Source organism: Hemicordylus capensis, chromosome 8 (genome assembly GCF_027244095.1).
Source record: "Hemicordylus capensis ecotype Gifberg chromosome 8, rHemCap1.1.pri, whole genome shotgun sequence".
In the NCBI taxonomy this organism is placed as follows: Eukaryota; Metazoa; Chordata; class Lepidosauria; order Squamata; family Cordylidae; genus Hemicordylus; species Hemicordylus capensis.
Window position 1 is genome coordinate 5625124 of NC_069664.1, and position 19261 is coordinate 5644384.

At 47.5% G+C, this 19261-nt stretch overlaps 1 protein-coding gene across 1 annotated transcript in view; it reads right to left on the reverse strand.

Moving 5' to 3' along the window:
• Positions 1 to 6738: 6738 nt before the first annotated feature.
• LOC128333811 (zinc metalloproteinase-disintegrin-like NaMP) overlaps positions 6739 to 19261 on the reverse strand; it is a 54721-nt gene continuing 42198 nt past the window's right edge. The window contains exons 12-17 of the mRNA XM_053269822.1: positions 17000 to 17177; positions 15397 to 15486; positions 8282 to 8477; positions 7633 to 7735; positions 7085 to 7133; positions 6739 to 6759 (exon numbers count right to left, since the gene is read on the reverse strand). Of these exons, the coding sequence (XP_053125797.1) occupies positions 6739 to 6759; positions 7085 to 7133; positions 7633 to 7735; positions 8282 to 8477; positions 15397 to 15486; positions 17000 to 17177 (637 nt within the window). The remainder of the gene's footprint in view (positions 6760 to 7084; positions 7134 to 7632; positions 7736 to 8281; positions 8478 to 15396; positions 15487 to 16999; positions 17178 to 19261) is intronic.

Consider the following 19261-nt stretch of genomic DNA (forward strand, 5'->3'; position numbering starts at 1 on the left):
AGGCCGCTAGGGCCCGCAGAGACCAGGATGTTGGTAGTGGTGCGGGGGCAGCCACCCAACCCGCACCCAGCAGCAGCATGGGTGGCCAGCCGGCGTCAGCTTCCACTTCCCCTTCCTCTTCCCAGTCCAGCAGCGCGGCATCCCAGGCGGCGCCATCGCAGCAGCCAGTTGCTACCAACTCGAGATCCGCCCAGTGGTTTCAGCGGTTCTGCTATGGCGCCATGCCTGGTATGCGGGAGGCTCGACCTGCCAGGCCCCCCTCCAGTGCTGAGCAATGCGTTGCGCAGTACTTGGAGGAGCCTGTGGAGGAAGACGGCGTGGACTGCGCACAGTTCTGGGCAAGCCGCCGCCAAGTCTGGCCGGTCCTGGCGGTGGTGGCTGTGCGCCTCCTCTCCTGCCCCCCAACCAGTGTCCAGAGCGAGCGGGTGTTTTCACGTGCCAGGGACGTGGTGACACCCTCTGGCTCCCGCTTGGACCCTGGTCTGGTGGAGCAGCTGGTCTTCCTGAAGGTGAACCTCCCCCTGTTGGGCTACCCGAAGCTGGAGTTTGAGCCAGGCGAGTGATTACCGTGGGTTGCCCTATGGTTGGTCACCTGCCTGGCTCGACCTCTGTGCTTATCCCTACCCTCCCCACATCCACCTCTAGCTGAGCTGACATGCCAGATGCTGAGCCGTGCCAGCCAGTCGCAGCATGTAGTGTGCCCACACAGAGATGCATTGGTAGTAGTAGTTGTAGTGCTGCGACTGCCCAGACGTTTACAATGCCCACGCCCACCTAAAAAGAAACCCAATTCTGACCAGCACAGGCCCTTATCTCTCCACCTGTCAAAATTTGGGGACCTGGCATGGGCACGGCACACACCCCAAAAGTAGCACAGCCCAAAGTAGCTCAGCGGCAGCGGCGGGTATACGTTCTAATGCAGTGTAAATATTGTAAATACTTGTATGTAAATAAACATGTAAATATTTTTTTCTGTAAAACCCCATGTTAAAACCAACCCTCAAAATTATGCAAAAGGGGAAAAAAGAGGTAACAAAGGGAGAACAAAATGATTGATGAATGCTAAATGAATTGATTTTATTGAAAATGTTACCAGAAATCATGTGTGTGGGGGGGCTTGGTTTACATGGAGAAAATAATTTGATGATTTTTTATAATGAAACGAATGAATTATTATCATAATAATGTTCATCTTGATTGTGGTCACTGTTGATGTTGGCTGATGGCAAAAAAACAAAAAAAACCCATCAGAATAGCAATGAACTGGCTGCCAACACAACATATTGATTGATAACTATGCAGGGGGGAAATTGGGTCTGTGTGTGTGTGTGTGTGTGGTGCCGGCTCAGTCTGTCTCTTCCTGTTGTGTGTCTCAGTGTCTGTCTGCCTAGCACTGTCTCTGTGTGTGGATGCTTTCTGTGTAGTGTGCTGTCTTCTGTGTCTGTCTACCTTTTTTTTTCCTCCCCCCCATGCCTCCCTCCATCCCTCCCCTCATCCTCCCCCCTTCCTCTTCACCACCCTCCATCCTCCCTTCCAGCCCACCACCACCTCACCTGCCCCCAAACCCCAGCCTGGCAGATGATGAGAATCTGGTCTCCCACCGAAGCACATACGTGATCATGTGTGTGCATAATATGTGGCTGACCCAACTCTGAGCCGGACCCTCCTCCCCCTTCAATCCCCTCTGCCACATCCCTCTCCCCCTCCCCTCCCCTCCCCCCTTCCCTCCCTCCCCCCTCCTAGCTAGCAGCGCACACATACACACACAAAACACCTGTGGTGGCAAACACCACCAGCACACATGCACTCACACTGGTGCCACCACCTGCCTTGGGCCTCTCTGTGTCCTTGAGCACAAGTGGTGGTGGACCAGAGAAGCATTTCTTTCAAGTAAGGCAAAAGGCATGCACTCACTGCACACACACACACACACACACACACACACACACACAAAGAAGAGGTGAAAAGATGAGAAGAGGCAACTTCTAGAACCACCACCAGCAGGTAAGTGTTGTGTAATTGTGTTGCTTCCCAATGCCACTGCCAATGCTCAATGCTCAGTCTGCTGAAACTAAACTAGTAGCTACTATCATCCTCACACGCAGCTCAGCTGAGCTGCTGCACAGCACTCACTAACTAGACACTACAGCTGGTGGTGGTAGAAAAGAAGAAGATGTCCTGTCCTGGTGGATTTTAAACTTTCAAAGCTGTGCTAGGATTGCCTCGCCTCCTTCTCCTCCTGCCTGTAATTGCGCCCTCTCCCCTTGCAGTTTCGTCGTGATGGGTTGGTGTGTGTGCGCCATCTACTTAGGTCTCCTCCTCATGTTGGCTTGGCTTGCTAGGCACTGGCTGGCAGCAGCTGTTGGCTGTGTGTGCTAGGCTCAGGCTGTGGCGCGCGTGACTGGAATGGGAATGTTAGTGTAGCAGCAACACTGGATGTGGTGGTAGCAGTAGTTGTTGTTGTTGCTGGGCTGGTGGCTGCTGGCCTGTGCTGACTCTGCGCACTTGGTCTGGTTTGGATGCAGATGTAGGGTGTGTGTGCATCATCCATGGGGAGCAGCAGAGCAGAGCAGAGCAGAGCAGGTTGGCTGGCTTCTGCCTGTCAGGCCTAGTCAGTGGCAGGCACTGAGTGAGGCGGTGGTTTCTTTGGGCATCACATCACCCATCATGCAGAGCAGCAGGTCTGCTGCTCTGCTGCTCCGCCTCCTGCTTCTTCTCTCTGTGTGTGCTGTTGTGCTTAGTGTGCTGCTCCACTGCTGCTGCTGTGCTGGCAGGCAGCAACAGCAGTGGCCTTTTTGTTAGATCAGAGAGTTGGTGTTGTCTCTCTGAGTGTCCTCTTAGTTGCTTGGATAGGTGTGGTGGTAGTAGGTAGGCATTAAGGTGGACTGACTGGGTGTTACGTGTTAGGGCGCCCAGAGAGAGGGGCAAAAAACCTGGGGTGGCAATTGTTGGGTTGCCCCTAGCATTGTTGGTGGATTTCTTGAAAAGAAGAGAAAAAATCCCACTGGCTAGCTAGATTGGGGTTTGGGGGGGGCAGCCCCGGACCCACCTCTGTGGGGCGGCAGCACCCCCAAAGTAGGTCCGGGGCCATGGCAAAAATGGCCTCAGTCCCTCCCAGCAATCCCCGGAGAGATAGGAGTGATGGTTTTTTTATTAGGATTTCCTAAGGCATTAAATGAATAACTGTCTCTCTATGTGGCTTTTTATCACCTTTCACCCAGTGACACACATTCTATTCTTTCCAATTAGATATTATTTAATGCCTTAGAAAATCTTAATTAAAAAACCCATCACTCCTATCTCTCCGGGGATTGCTGGGAAGGACTGAGGCCATTTTTGCCATGGCCCCGGACCCACTTTGGGGGTGCTGCCGCCCCACAGAGGTGGGTCTGGGGCAGCCCCAAACCCCCATTCTAGCCAATGGGAAATTTTTTATTTTCAAAAATTCACCAATAATACTAGGAGCAACCAATTGCCTTGGGATTTTTGGGGTGGAGGACACCCATGGGTGGCTACCACCCACCCCAGCTTTTTGCCCCTAAGTGCTCCACATTGGGAGTTATGGGCAAAAATTGAAAAAAAATTTAAAAATTGTAAAAAATCAGAGGAAGGTCCAATCGACTTGAAATTTGGGTGGCAGGTAGAACACAAGGTCCCCTTCAAAACCAGCTACTTTCTGAGATCTGAACCAGTTCAGTTCAGATCCGAACTGTACCAGGGGGGTGGTTCGGCAAAACCAAAACCAAACCACGACGGTCTGGTTCGGACCTGGTTCGGATCTGAACCAAACCAGGAGAACCGGTTTTATGCACATCCCTAGGAATATTGGCCACAGGCCTATAGTTGTTTATGACTTCTGGATCCAGATCAGTGTCCCCTCTAACAGGGATTCCCAGATGTTGTTGACTACAACTCCCAGAATCCCCAGCTGCAATGGCTTTTGCTTGGGGATTATGGTAGTTGTAGTCAACAACATCTGGGAATTCCTGTTAGAGGGGACACTGGTCCAGACTAGGTTAGGGATGTGCAAACAGGTTCGACGTTAAACATGTTCGATGTCAAACCTGTTTGGTTCAACCATTTGGGGTCAAACTGAACCATCCCCTGTTCAGTCCGACCCCAGACCGAACATCCCCCAACTGTTCGGGGGGTTCACTGTTGTTGTTTTTACTTACCCCCTTTGGGTGAGAAGTTGGAGGAGGTGGGGGGGGTCCGTGGAGGTTCCCCCTCCCCCTGCCAGCCTCCCTTTATGCCACCAACAGCCATTCAGCTGGCTCTTGGGCACATTTGGTCCTCCCCCCTCTGGCACAGCAGCCACTTTGGAGGCTGCCGCACCTGCACAACTGACCTCTGCGTGACCTGGGTCACAGAGAAAAGGCCCAAAGGGGCCAAAGAGCCAGCTAAATGGCCAATGGAGGCATAAAGAGGGGCCATCAGGGGGAGGGGGAACCTCCCTGGACCCCTCCCCACCACCTCCAACAACTCCCCCGAAGGGGGTAAGTTAAAAAAAAATTTAAATCTGTTCGCAACCACCACCCCCAGACCGGACTGGGGGGTGGGGTTTCGAGGGGGTGCCAGACCGAACTGGCCCAGTTTGGTTCAGGTCCGGTCTGGACTCAAACCAAACCGGACCAGCTGGTTCCATGTTCACCCCTAGACTAGGTTTCTTTAGGAGTGGACAGATAATAGCTTCCTTCAACGTTGCTGGGATCACTCCCTCTCTCAATGAATCATTTAGAATCTGCTGGACCCAGATTTTAAAAAACCCTCCCTACTAGATTTAATAAGCCATGATTGGCAAGGGTCAAGCATGCAAGTGGTCGGCTGAACTTGAATGAACACTACATCCTCAGGCACCAATAAATGAAACTGTTCCAGCAAAACTGGACCATGTGGTACTCTGGCCAGCTCTCCCAGTGACACGGCATCAAATTGATTGAGAGGACAGCTGGTCTTGGAAGCATGATTTGTCCCCTTTCCTAAGCAGGGTCCACCCTGGTTGCATTTGAATGGGAGACTACATGTGAGCACTGTAAGATATTCCCTTCATGGGGCTACTCTTGCATGCAGAAGGTTCCAAGTTCCCTCTCTGGCATCTCCACAGTTGGGCTGAAATAGACTCCTGCCAGCAACCTTGGAGAAGCCACTACCAGTCTGTGCAGACAATACTGACCTAGAGGGACCAACAGAAGGACTCAGTAGAAGGCAGCATCCTATGTTTCTGTGTTCCTAGCTGTAAAGTCCAACTCATGGCAAATGTGAGCGACTTTACCTTCAAAGTGCTGTGCAAATGAGAGTACTGCTGTTCATGTGAACACCGTCTGCTGTAAGGGGAATCCCTTACGGGATGGGGCCATAGCTCACTGGAAGAGCATCTGCTAGAAGGTCCCAGGTTCAATTCCCAGCAGCACCTCCAGGTAAGGCTGGGGGAGACTCCTGCCTGAAACCCTGGAGCGCTGCTGCCAGTCAGTGTAGACAATGCTGGACTACATGGACCAAGGGCCTAGCGCAGTATACAGCAGCTTGCTTCCTAGGTCCCAGTCTTGGCCTATATAGGGATGCCCGTCTGTACCTCTCTGGCACAGCAATACCTCACCTTCTGACAGGTGGATCACCTGAGTCACTGCCATCCTGGGAGCTTCTGGGGTTCTCCAGCCTGCTGTTCTTCAATACAATGCTGTTCTTCAATGTTCTTCTCCTGCTAACTGAGCAAAGAGGCGATTCTCTTTTTAAAGGGTGATTCTCTTTATTGAGCAGAGGGAGAGCAACTGGCCCTATCCATCCCAGCACAGCGTCCCTCCACTGGCTGTTGCTGGGGTCTCTCTTACGTTTCTTTTTTAGATCGTGAGCCCTTTGAGGACAGGAACCCATTCTATTTGGGTTTTTTGATTGTTTATATCTAAATTATGTTGAAAAGCAGCATATCAATATTTGTCGTATTCGTATCATTGTATTCGTACATTCACTGCCCACATGAGGGACTCAGGAAATGCTGCAACTCGGCCAGCACAGGGCCCACAAGGAGCTGGCTCAACTAACGAGTCAGAAAGGTCCCTCTTGCTGCTAAGCCTCTATGGCTATATGGTGCAAGCTTGACTCTGATATTCGGTACCTGCCCATCATCTCCTCCACAAAGGCCATTCTGGATGGACTTGACAAGAATGCCCTCTGAAGTCCACAGGACGTTTTGACATCCTAGGTTTCTCCTGCCCTAGTCCAGACTCACAATGACAGCCAGCTCTAACAATTAACTCTCACAATAAAGTACATTAAAGTGTGCCATCAAGTCGGTGTTGACTCCTGGCGACCACAGAGCCCTGTGGTTGTCTTTGGTAGAATACAATAGTGAGCATGAATTGTTCCCTCTCCTAAGGAAGGCCCTCTCTGGTTTGCATTTGGATGGGTACCTACATATGAGCGCTGTCTGCTGTAAGACATTCCCCTTAGAAGATGGGGCTGTAGCTCAGTGGTTAGAGCATCTGCTTGCATCCCATGTTCACTTCCTGGCATCTCCAGGCAGGACCAGGAGAGACTCCTGCCTGAAGCCTTGGAGAGCTGCTGCCAATCAATGCAGGCATTGCTGACTTAGATGGACCAAGGGTCTGACTCAGCATAAGGCAGCTTTTTATGCTTCCTTCATCTCTCCTCCTTCCTTTCTTAGGGCTCTCACTACCATTGCCATATCACTCATTGCACATCTAGGCTGTCTGCCTGCCTGGCTCCTCATGAGCTCTGGGCTTACACTTGGGTTTTTCCACCCTGGATGGAGAAGCCCAGGCATAAGAAAACCCCTCTCAGTCTCTCAATGCCACATAGCCACCTGCCATCGAAACCGCAATCTAATCATGCTCAAATAGGCCGCATTCACACGTAATGTGGAACCACAGTTGAGTGGGCCAGAGGTTCTACAACCCACATCCAAATGTGGGCAACCCAGGTTATATGCGGTGAAGAACCTGAGGGTTCAGATTTTGGACTCCACTCTGAAACCTCAGGTTGTAGTGAGTCTCATGACCACAGCCCAAGGTTGGATGCAGCTTGCGTTACATCTGAATGCAGAACTGCAGGCTGCTTCCCCTGGAACTGGAGTTCGGGATCCACCAGCACAATATAACTTCCCACAATTTAGATCTCTGGAAAGGAAAGAACTCGATCATCTCTAATCTAAACAAACAGAAGGTTGGTTCTCACAGTCCTAATCAGGGTAGAAGGAGGAGTAGGAGAGGCAGGTGCACACCTGACTAGTGGGCATGTAAGCCCAAATAACAAGATATGAGGCAGGGAGAGTGATCATGTTGGAGGCAGGAGCTTGGTAGGGCGGGCATGGTCAACCCACATGCTCTCCCCAGCATTTTATTGAGGGTGGATTAAAAGTCATCCTACCCAACTCTCAGCTCCCACCCGATCCCTCTCCCCCTCCCCTGCCTTGTTTGTGTTTAGACACCTTGTTGTTTGTATTTATATGACTGTCAATTGGGATCAGGTCTGGCTCTCCTATCCTGTGTAGGATAGCGAGAACAAGCTTAGGAACTCATAAGACCGTTATGGGTTTCACTTTCAATCACTGGGAACCATCTCACACACATCATATTAACTATCATCCAGAATCCAGCAAGAACCTCTGTGGCTTACTTTTGTCCACATGGGATGAAGGTCCCATTACTCTTCTTGCAGTGTCCATAGTAAACCCCATTCTTGTTTATATCAAAACAAGAATCTTTAGCCACTTTGGCATCTGTGAAAAAAGGAAGATAGAAAAATGCATACGTAAAATGAAAATAGTATGCCAAGAGCAGCCATTTAAGGTATCCTGTAGCCGCTTGAAAACTACTTGCAAACTCTTTCAAGAGCTGCCACACATGGGATTAGTGGAGGGTACACCTTAGAGAGAGAGAGAGATAAAGAAAGATGGCATGAATTGAGCACAGAGCACCAGGTTACCAGGGGCCCTGAAACAGCACCCTGCTCTGGGCCCTCCATCTCTTCCAGCTTATTGGTCATTGTGAGTCCTCCCACTTTCCTCCTCAGCAAATGAAGGGGTTCTTTGGCAGCAGCTCCTCCCCCTCCCACCCTCAGAAGGTAGGAGAGCACGGAACTGCTAGTGAACTCCACCTTCATTTCCTGATGGGCACAGAGTATGGGAAGAAGAGATGCCATCTGGACCCTTGGTGGCAGCAGGACCCCCTTGCTCTGTTAAGGCAGCATCAGACGTCTGCATGACTCAAGCACATGAAGCAGTCCCTTCCAGCTCTACAGGTGTGTAACTTTAGACTCCCACTACCTGGTCCAAAGAGAGACGTGCATTGGGCCTCCAAGGAAGGACACTTGCCCATGTAGCAGTAACCCTGGTTGTTATTGCATGGGTATCCGTTCACGCGGAAGCGATCGGCTGGACACTGGTGCGAGAGGCCTGTGCAGAGTTCTGGCAGGTCACAGCCGTGCTTAGGAGGTCGGCATACTGCTCCTGCTCTCCTAAGCTGTTGGGCAGAGTGAAAAGGCTTCAATTCTCTCATTGTTTATCACATTCAGTTGCAGAAAGGTGGTGATGGTTCCAATCCACTGAAAAGACTCCTCTTGCTCTGACATGTAGACTACCAGCTAAGAAAACAAGGCCCTTCCCCACAGACCCATCAGTCTCCAGTAACTGGGTAATCCCAACCTTACCAATCTTGAATAAACCAAGACTGATTGTGTGGTCCAAATTTTCTTTATTCTAACACGTTTCCTTGCAATAAATTGTGATCTGTAACCAAGATTCAAAGAGGTCATTTACATGACTGGACTGGCAGTGGAGGGAGGCCTTGTGATACTCATATTCTTCCCAGACAACCAATTTCTTCTCTGGGGAGCTCAAAGCATGTTCCCAGATGATCAGTGCTGTGTCCCAGGCTCCAGAGAGCCCACAATGCACCATGCGACACGTGTGATGCACTGGGGGATTTGCCCAGGAGATGGCCGCTGTAGGCGCACCTGATAGGAGGACTGAAAGCAGGACTGAAAGCAGTCCATGCTGATGGACAGTCCATGCTGATGGACAAGGAGGACTGATAGCAGGACTGAAAGCGGTCCATGCTCATACATGAGCAGCAAGCCCGGGCTAAGAGAGTGCTCGCTCCTTTAGCCTTGGCTAACAGCCAGGCTAAAAAGCCAGGCTAGGCAACACTGGCCCACCAGGATCGAGCCCAATCCCACAGTTCTCACCTGCAGCCTAACCCAGTCTGGGCGTCCTTAGCGTGGGTTAGGCTGCGCATGAGAATGGCCTCAAAGTAAATTACAGATCATTGTTTATTTTTATTATTTATGGTGGGGAGGGATTTAACATGGCCACGGACAGCAGGCTTTTGGCTGAGCTCTCAGCGTTTTTCTTGTTTTAGCTGTTTATTTTCTATTTTATCTCTTCTTAGTTCACTTTTTACTAAATTAAACTAGGTTGAACAACTTTTATTTTAAACTGTTGAGCTTCGAACTGTTCTTAAGCCCTCAAAGGGGGTGTAATGATTGATTTTATTCTTGCCTGCGTGACCAGACGATGGGGAAAAAGAAACGACCGAGAACAAGCCCTCCCACAGAAGTGGACCAGCAGAGGTTACCCAAACAGTCCAGAATTGACTCCTTTATTACTGGAAAAGTAAGTCAGCTATCCCCTGTTCACCTTCATAACAGATTTACTCCCCTTAAGGAGGCAAGCCTTCCATCTGCGTCCTCCGATAAGAAAACAACTAACGTGCCTCAAGAACACAACTCAGGCAAAGAATTGGGTGATTATTTTATCCAGCAATGTGCTTTAATTGCCTGCTCATTCGACCATCTCACAAAAATTTTATATCGTTTGGAAAACAAACTTGACTCTATTAAATCAATGTTTTTGGAAAAGACTGCAGCATGCTCTTCTGCTTCTCCTGAGGCTAACTTAACTGAGGGAGACCAATGTGAAACCTTGCAGTCCTCTTGTTCCTTCGCTTTCCCTCTGATTGCTGACTCAGTTAAGCTGCAGTTACAGCCTTGTAAAATTCACCTCCAGATAGCAGACTCACCATTAAACAGGGGCAAATGGTCAAACAAAACAAAGATCCTGAACTCCTTGAGGCAATTAACCAGGCAGAATATTCAATCTGGAGACATTGTTTCCTCCTATTTTCTGCCCAAGATAAACGGCTGCCAAAGATTGATGCTTATTGATCTTGATTGATCTTGGCTGCCGAATCTGCTCCTTCGCGTTCAGAGCTGCTTGAACCAGTTCGGCATAAGACCTTTGAGATGTTTTGAAACTTCCAATGTGCTGCCCCTGGCTGTGAAGAGGCTTAAAACACAGCCTGTTAAAAGGCATTCTCCAAAGCCCTTATCTCAACCCATAAGGAAAACACTCCAAACAAATGGGACTAAGCATCAAGGTCACTTCTCCAGTAAAGACTCACCCAGCGTTTCAAAGCCCTTTCTGCAATCAGTGGCTCTAAATATTCCTATCCATCAGGAGCCCTCTAAAGCCATAGCTGTGGATACACAGCATCACCTGACTCCTTTAACAAATTCCCTTAGGAATCTCCATGATACCCTTACAACTCTTGCAGATGACCTTATAATTCTAAATGAGAGCTCTGAGCCCTGCCTTCTCACCTTAACCCCTGAGATGTCTGAGAAAGCGAATAACAACCCAGAGCACTTTAATGGGGGATGTACTCAAATGAGCTCTCAGCCTCCTTCTGAACTGCTGAAGGACTCCGACCTTGTGAAGCAAGCTACTATGGCCCTACAAGAAGCCGGCCAAATTTCATCTGATACTCCTGCCGGCCTCTCTTTTGATCCTCACTTTGATTCGATTTTGACTCTCCTAGATCCACTTGCCCCAATTCCCTCCATATCAAGTGTAAAGACCCACCTCCCAGGTATATTTCCAGTTCATGTTGATTTACCCTCTACACCAGTAGCTGTTCACCCTCCCCTTACTCGGGAGGATGTCTCCAATAAGATGGAAGACACTGAAGAGGATTTTGGTTGTATGGACATTGTCCTCCCTCCTGAGGTTAGCTGTGAGAGTGTGCAGAGAAAAGGTGGCATTAGTATAGTGCCACATCAAGAGGAGAAGACAGTCTTTGTTATCGATTCCGAGGATGGAGTGCCAGCATTCGACGAGAGCTGCCAACGGCCATTAATTGATATAGTTGTTCCTTCAGAGTTGGAACCCTCGTGTACTTTCCCTTTGAGTGAGGGCCCCGGGACGGATCCCATAGAAGACATAGATCCTTCAGCTTGTACTCCCCAGGAGAACTCTGTCACTGTATCTGCCAAATGACTGCCCCAGAGAAACCCAAACGTTTTGAAGATCGCCTCATGGAATGTGGCGGGCCTCAAGGCCAAGTTGTCCGACCCATCATTTATTGACTATGTTTCCAAAATAGACATCCTTATGTGCCAAGAGACATGGATGGTGGAAGATGTGTTCATGGAGGGATTTCATGTATATATGGTCCAGGCATCTTTGGAGCAGGATGGGAGCGAGAGAAAGGGGAGACCAGCTGGTGGCCTTGCAGTGTTTGTGTCGATGTCACTTAGGGCGCAGGCTAGGGAAATTAAATCTCTGGATTCCATTGCTATGGCCGTTTATATTCAACTGGGTAACTCATCCCTTATAGTGGTCAATGTATATACACCTCCGAGATGCCAGAAAGCCTATGTCAACCAGACCTGGTTACGTCTTGAGCCATATCTCACAGAATTCCAGATTAAATTTCCCGATGCCTCTCTTCTGATAGTGGGTGATTTCAATGCGCGACTGGAGCATGACGATAAAACACTATTCAGTAGATTCCATCTTTATCCCCCGATCAGTCAGTTCCTGATGGCCACCTAGTACGCCGATTTAAGGATAAGGGGGTCTCTTTTGCTGGTCTAAAGTTAGCCCAGACCATCTATGATCTAAATTTGTACATAGTAAATGTCAACTGTCCACATGACTACCCAGCAGAATTTACCTTTTGGTCAGGTTCTAGAACTTCAACAATTGATTATATGATATGCTCCCAAAATCTGCTAGATTTGGTCGTGTGATTTAGTGTTGTCCCTAGATTTGATAGTGACCACCTTCCACTGGAGCTATTCTTGTCATTCCCAGTTAAGATTCAGAGACATGAATACACAGCCTTTGATGCTGAGTCTCTAGAAGTTATGCCCACCAGATTAAGATGGACTCTAATCCAACAAGAGAGATTGTCGCTCTTCTTAAATTCTATTACCTTAAGGAACCTAATATTGACGGGCGAGGAACCTAGGGAATGTATAGATGCCTACCAAGGGCTAATCGAGTTACTCCGCCCTACCTTGTGTTCCGCAGGGAGCCCACAAGAGGATGGGCCTTCCCTCTTCGAGAGCCTGGTTTGATTATGAGTGTAGGAAGCTGAAAAGGGTCCTGGTTAATGAATACAATAGATACCGTGAGTCATCTGATCCAACTCGTGCTACCAATTTATTCCTTCTGAAGAGGGCATATAAAAAACTTATCAGAGCTAAAAAACTTGAGGCAGATAGAGCGGACTGGCAGCAGTTGATCTTTGCCGCGCAACAAAAAAACCACTCTTATTTTTGGAATTTGATTTCCAAATTTTGGGGAAGGGGAATATCCAGAGTTGAATCTCAAATTCCAGCAGCTATATGGGAAGACCATTTCACCAGACTGTATGGCTTGGATGAACGGCCTTCCCCAGTAATGCTGCTAAATCTGGAGGACTGTCCAGTCTGGCCGCTGGTCTCATGCTCTGATATAGTATCGCTGGTAAATCAATTTAAAGTGGGTAAGGCCCCTGGGCCAGATTATATTTTGGTGGAGTGTATTAGGAACAACTTGGAGTGGTCGGCCCCGATATTGGCAGCCCTCTTTTCACACATCGATTGGACAGCCCAGATCCCCAAAGATTGGGGGTCGGCGATTATTGTTCCAATATACAAGAAAGGTCAAAGGGACCAACCAGGGAACTTCCGCCCCATCAGCCTTTTAAGTTTTATAGGCAAATTATATGCCAGGCATCTGCTTGTTCGCTTCATGGAGTGGCTTGACAACAACCAGATGCTTGCCGAGGAACAAAATGGCTTTAGGGCGGGAAGGTCAATTATGGACTCGATAGTTGTGTTACAACATCTGGCAGAAAAATATTTGGGGAAGGCCCCAGATGCATTATATACAGCATTTGTGGACTTGAAGTTCGCATTTGATTCAGTCCCGAGAGGTAGGTTATGGGAGAAACTTGCGGCAACATCTATAGACAGGAGACTGCTTTACCTGATATTTAAACTCCATGATGATACCTCACTAAGGGTTCAGCTCAACAACAGAGGACAGGTGACTAGGTCGATCAGCACGAGACGGGGGGTTCAGCAAGGGTGCATTTTGGCCCCGATGCTTTTTAATTTTTATATTAACTCCTTAATCACTCACATGAAGAAACTAGAGTTCCATCCGCCTAAATTAGCTGGCAGGCATGTCAATGTTTTACTTTATGCGGATGATGCCACATTAGTTTCAAGAACTCAAATTGGTCTTAAAAGAGCGCTACAGGCATTGGCAGATTTTTGCACCACCCAGGAGCTAGCCATAAATTATGACAAAACCAAAATTATGGTTTTCTCAAATAGACCAAGAAACTGTGCCTGGTCCTTAAATGGCCATAAATTGGAGCAAGTGAGGCAATTTAAATACTTAGGATGGGTTCTGCAGGCAAATAAGAGCTTTGCTGCCCACAGGGATTATGTAAGTCTCAACGCCCAAAGAGTCGCCTCGGCAATTCAATCTTTACATATTATAAAACATGCCCAATCAGTACAGGTGGTCCTTGAGCTTTTCAAAGCCAAAGTTTTGGCTCTACTTATGGTGGGTGCACAGATGGGTGCTTACACCCAGAGGATAGAAATTGTTCAAACCAAATTTCTCAGGGGTATACTGAGGGTTGCTCAGTATAAGCAACGCATGCCTTAGACTGGAAGTGGGCTGGCCTACTGTTGAGGCTAGAATCTGAAAGGCCATGTTCAGTTTTTGGCTCAAGTTGTTTTTCTGCCCTGATGGGCTTGCCCCGTTAGTCCTAGAAGATTCTTTTAAGACCCGATGGAAACGGGCCGTTGACAACAGATTAAGTAGGTTGGGTTTTTCATCTTCAGTGATAAGACAGATGGGCCTCGAGAAGGCCTCAGACGCCATAAACCAATGCATAATGGACATTGCCAGGCAGGAGGATGTTAGTAAAATAAGATCTGAGGTTTTTATGGGGGCCCAAATTGATAATCGGCTCCCGGCTCGATACTTGACAAAGTTGAACACCGTAGAGCAATGAACACCGGCCATGAACACCGTAGAGCAATGAACACGTTGAACACCGTAGAGCAAAGACAGGTTCAATGCCATTCCTTCAGCCGTCCTGGAAGGGCGATTTCTGAAAATCCCTTATCTCCAGAGATTGTGCCCGTGTCATGCAGGAGAGGTTGAATCTACAGTACATGTGTTGTTGAATTGTTGTTTCTATAAGGAGTTAAGAACAGAATTAATTTTCCCCCTTTTAAGAGGTTGTAGATTGACCTCAGGCCAGGAGAAAGTGGTTTTTACTTGTAGACTTGGATGATTTCATCTCGACAAAAGTAGCAAAGTTTCTTTGTATTGCAAGTAAACTCCGCAGAAGACATGTTAAGAGATTAGATGCGGGCATAGTATAGTAGGAGGGTGAAAAGATTTTATCTAGATAAAATTTTTCATGTATGATACTCTTACTGTACTGTTTCTATTGCAGTTTCTTTTGATGTTTTTTGAAGTGTCATGTAGTGTTGTGTGTGTTATTTTGCTGTATTGAGTGGCCGTTGGCTGTAATAAACTGAAATTTATTGTTTTAGATTGAATTCTAGATGTGTTTTAAAGGTCTGTTTTTAAAATTTTGCAGGCATAGCGAAGGAGAGCATATGCTCTTTATGTTCAGGGACATCACATGGGGCGAGGCTTGAATCACAGTTTTGGGTGAGATCTAAACCAGCCCTCATAAATAGGGGCCAAATATGAAGAGTGATTTACAAGGGACAAAGACCAAAAAACACGATCTGTTCCTAATAAATAGGGGTGCTTGGAACACATATGACATATGGGTGTTGGAAATACAGGAATGTTCCTCTTTGCATCTGTAAAGTGTTTGAGGGTATGGAGCAGGTCTGCTCAACTCAGTGCCCCCCCCAGCTGTTTATGAACTACAACTCCCATATTCCCCAGTCACAATGGACAATAGCCAGGGATTATGGGAATTGTAGGCCAACATCTGCAGGAGGGCCAAAGTTGAGCAGCCCTTATATGGAGGCTCTTAATCCCTTTCAGCCTGAATGTCCGGGTTAACAGTAAGGTGATGACAGATCCCACCACAGGATGCAAAGCCTCACCTGGCAGTTCTCACAGCACTGCCCAAACCCGCATTTAGCACCTGGCTTCAGCTTGCATGTTGCAGCTTGACAGCATTTGTCCGTACATTCCTGAAAAGCAAGAACAGCTCTGTATTATCAGTGCAGCATTACAGGCCTTTCTGCCTGTTCTCTTCCACTTAGTAATGGACATGCAGAGAAAGGACGCACTGGTACAGCAAGAGAACAGCCGGATTGAACTTTCCAACTAACAGCAGCAGGGACACATAAGTTTCCAACATACTCCCCTTCTCCAGCAAGTCCTTTGGGCCACCCTAAAATATGCCCCTGAGGATCGTGTGGCCCTCAGGAACATATTTTTGGGTGTCACACAGGATTTCCTGGGGGCAAGTATGGATGGCAAAAGTTCTCCTTCCCCAGTTCATTGGTGCATATATTTGTTTGTTTGTTTGTTTTTATGTGCCACCTGATAATGTGAGTATCTCTACACATAGGCTGGATGAGGGAGAATAAACTGAAGCTGAATCCAGATAAGACAGGGGGACTTATTGTGTGGGTTCAGAACTCTAGAGACAATTTTGATTTGCCTGTTCTAGATGGGGTCACACTTCCCCAAAAGGAACAGATTCGCAGTCTGGGAGTACTTCTGGATTCACACCTGTCCCTGGTTTCTCAGGTTGAGGCGGTGGCCAGGGATGCTTTCTATCAGCTCTGGCTGATATGCCAGCTGTGCCCATTTCTTGAGATCAACAACCTCAAAACAGTGGTACATCTGTTGGTAACCTCCAGACTTGACTTTTGTAATGCGCTCTATATGGGGCTGCCTTTGTACGTAGTCCAGAAACTTCAGTTGGTTCAGAATGCGGCAGCCAGGTTGGTCTCTGGGTTATCTCGGGAAGACCATGTTACTCCCAATAGGTTTCCAGACGAAATATAAAGTGCTAGTTATAAAGCACTAAATGGCTTAGGCCCTGGGTATTTTAGAGAGCATCTTCTTCATTACAAGCCTTACCTCCCATTGAGATCATCTGAGGAGGTCCGTCTCCAGTTACCACCAACTCGTTTGGTGGCTACACAGAGACAGGCCTTCTCGGTCACTGCCCCGAGATTGTGGAATGCACTCCCTGTTCTATAAGAACTTGCACTAAAAATAGTTTTAAAAATTTAAAGTCTGCTGACTGATGTATCAGAAGCACAGCTTTGGCCAATCAATCTAACATTCACTAAACACAACAGCCGTATGAAACCATCATCTCTCAGAATTAAGATTTCCAGACATGGATGTTAGAATGTTGTAACCAAGTTTGCAAATGTGAATTAGGATGAAGCAATGCAAATGCACATTTGCATTAATCTAAGATTATACATGTTTATGCCATTCAATAATCAACATAGCGTATTTACCCATATAGGAGATGACCCCTTAAAAAACAGGTCACACCTGTATTTACCCAAAAGGAACAACACTCAGAATTTAAGAGAACTCCCAATTTCTAACATCAAAGAACTTGGAGGCAAAACTAGTCTTGGATTCAGGGAAATACAGTATAACTTAAAAAGCTAGAAGAGCAATAAGACTGCCACCTCTTGGTAATTCCTTTTAATAACATGGTTAATGAGATACCTCAGGAGGGCCACAGTCACATTCTTCTCCCTCCTCCACAAAGTCATTCCCGCAGACTGGGGTTGCAACAATATCTTTCGTCAGTGGCACATTAGTTAAGCATGCCGGGGTGCGGTCCAGAATGTATTTCTGAAAATCCTGGAGGCTGCAGGAGCTGAATTTCCAGGGGGGGTTATAGCTGTGAAAGCAAACCAATATGCAGTCAATTACACCAGCCATGCAAAGAAGCCAAGATGCATGAAATGGAACTTGCAAGGAAATGAATGCGTCAGCACTGAATCAATCCAATTCATGCCATCCAAATTGTGTTAAGAAAAGCTAACTAATCAGAAGTGGGGCTGTGAGCCTGAGCCCAGGATCTTCTAAGCACCTAGGAACTCCCTGGTTGAATGAGGGGCAGAATCCAGAGTGACAGCACATCCTGCTGACCAACTCCCATGAAAGCAGCACACATTACATGTAAAACAAAATCCAAAATGGCAACACGTTGGTTTCTCTAGTTTCAGCCCAAAGATTCAGAGCCTATCAATAGGAATCCATGGGCAGCCTGTGAGTTAGCAGTTGATGTCTACAAGGCACATCAATGTGATAGCACATTGATAGCATTTAGTACTAAAATGGGGTAGGTTTTAAAAAAAAAAAAAGGAAAGGGAAGCATCAATTCTACACTCATCAGACTAGGGCTGCATTCACATAATAAAGGATTATGGAGGGAACCGCGGTTTTCCTTACCGTTATGTCCAAACCCAGCCAACTCTGGTCTCATCCGTAGTGCAATCCAAGGTCACACTGATGAGGCTCCAGTTTGAACCCTCGAATTGCAGTGAGGTTTAGCAGCTTCAAGCCTCCTCCCGGCACTGGAAGCTGCATTCTGACAAACTGGAGTTGAGGGGAGAAGCTCGTCCCTCCCACCCTCCCTGATTGGCTGTGTGGGCTATCCTTCAAGCACAAAGAAAGCCCACACAGCCAGCTCCCCTGACTGACTGACTGACTGACTGACTGCAGAGAGGATGGTCTCTTGAATGTCTGACTGTGAACAGAAGTGCAGGGGGAGGGGGGATGGAACCATGGGCCCAATGGGTCCAATTCCACGTTACATGCAAATTCAGCCTAGGGCCCTGCAGCTATTGTTGGACAACAATTCCCATCGTCCCCAGTCACAATGTCCAGTAGCCAGAGATGATGAGAGCTATAGGCCAACATCCGACTATAGTCTATATCTGGTGGTCTACTGTGTGAAACAGGATGCCAGACTAGATAGGCTTTGGCTTGATCCAGCAGGGCTCTTCTTATGTTCTTATATCAAGGATCTCAAAATGTGGCTTTCCTTCCTTCCCCCCACTCCCAATCAGGGTGATGCTGATGGTTATCTAAGGACTATTTTAAAGCAACTACAAAGATAATTTTGCACTGAGAAAAAGTTTTAAGCTTTTGTTCTTAAACCACTTCATTGGGCAAAGCATGATTCCAGGCAATCAAAGCAGAATGAAGTAAGCTGAAGATGGGTCCAAGGAATACTTAAAATAAATACAGGGAGAAAATGGGTAACTGCAAAAGCTCAACCAAGTGAATGAATTTCATAATGAAAAATAAAATGACAGTAATGAAGTTAACGATGTCCACCAAGCCAGATAGCAAGAACTGAAAGAAACAGCAGAATGTAAACGATTTGCAGAAGTGGGTTTCTCAAAAGATCAGAAAAGTTGCACCAGAAACCTCGGCCATTGCTTATTGAAATTCTCAAGCAAAAGCTGCTGCTTGAAATACCAAAGAAACAATTTCAGGACACTAAACTGTGCATGACGCACAATTTCAATTTAATTGTGTCAAGAAAGGTAACATAGCATTTGCAAAAACCAGGCTTTCTGGCCTCATCAGCATTGCATAAAACGTGACGCAAGGAATGCTAGGGTCTTTGCAGAAGAGTACACAAATTTATCAACAGGTTCTGTGTTCCAAGAAGACAAAGTCTGGTGCAAAGAGCCTTACTCAATGAGTCTGTGCACACAAGCAGCCCAATCCAGGCTAAGGGGTTGTGTGCAGTACTGGGATCAAGGCCAATCCTGGTGCGTCCTCCACCGCAAACCTGACTTTTAACCCCGGCCCTTAACTGGGCTTAGAAGGTATGAGTGCATCCTCAACCCCAGTGCCAGGGTCATGTGTATACTCGGGCTGCATGTAACCCGAGCGCACACAGAGTCAAGCACCTAGAGTGCCCAACTCACAGCGAATTCCCCCAATGCACTGCATTCACTGTGCAGT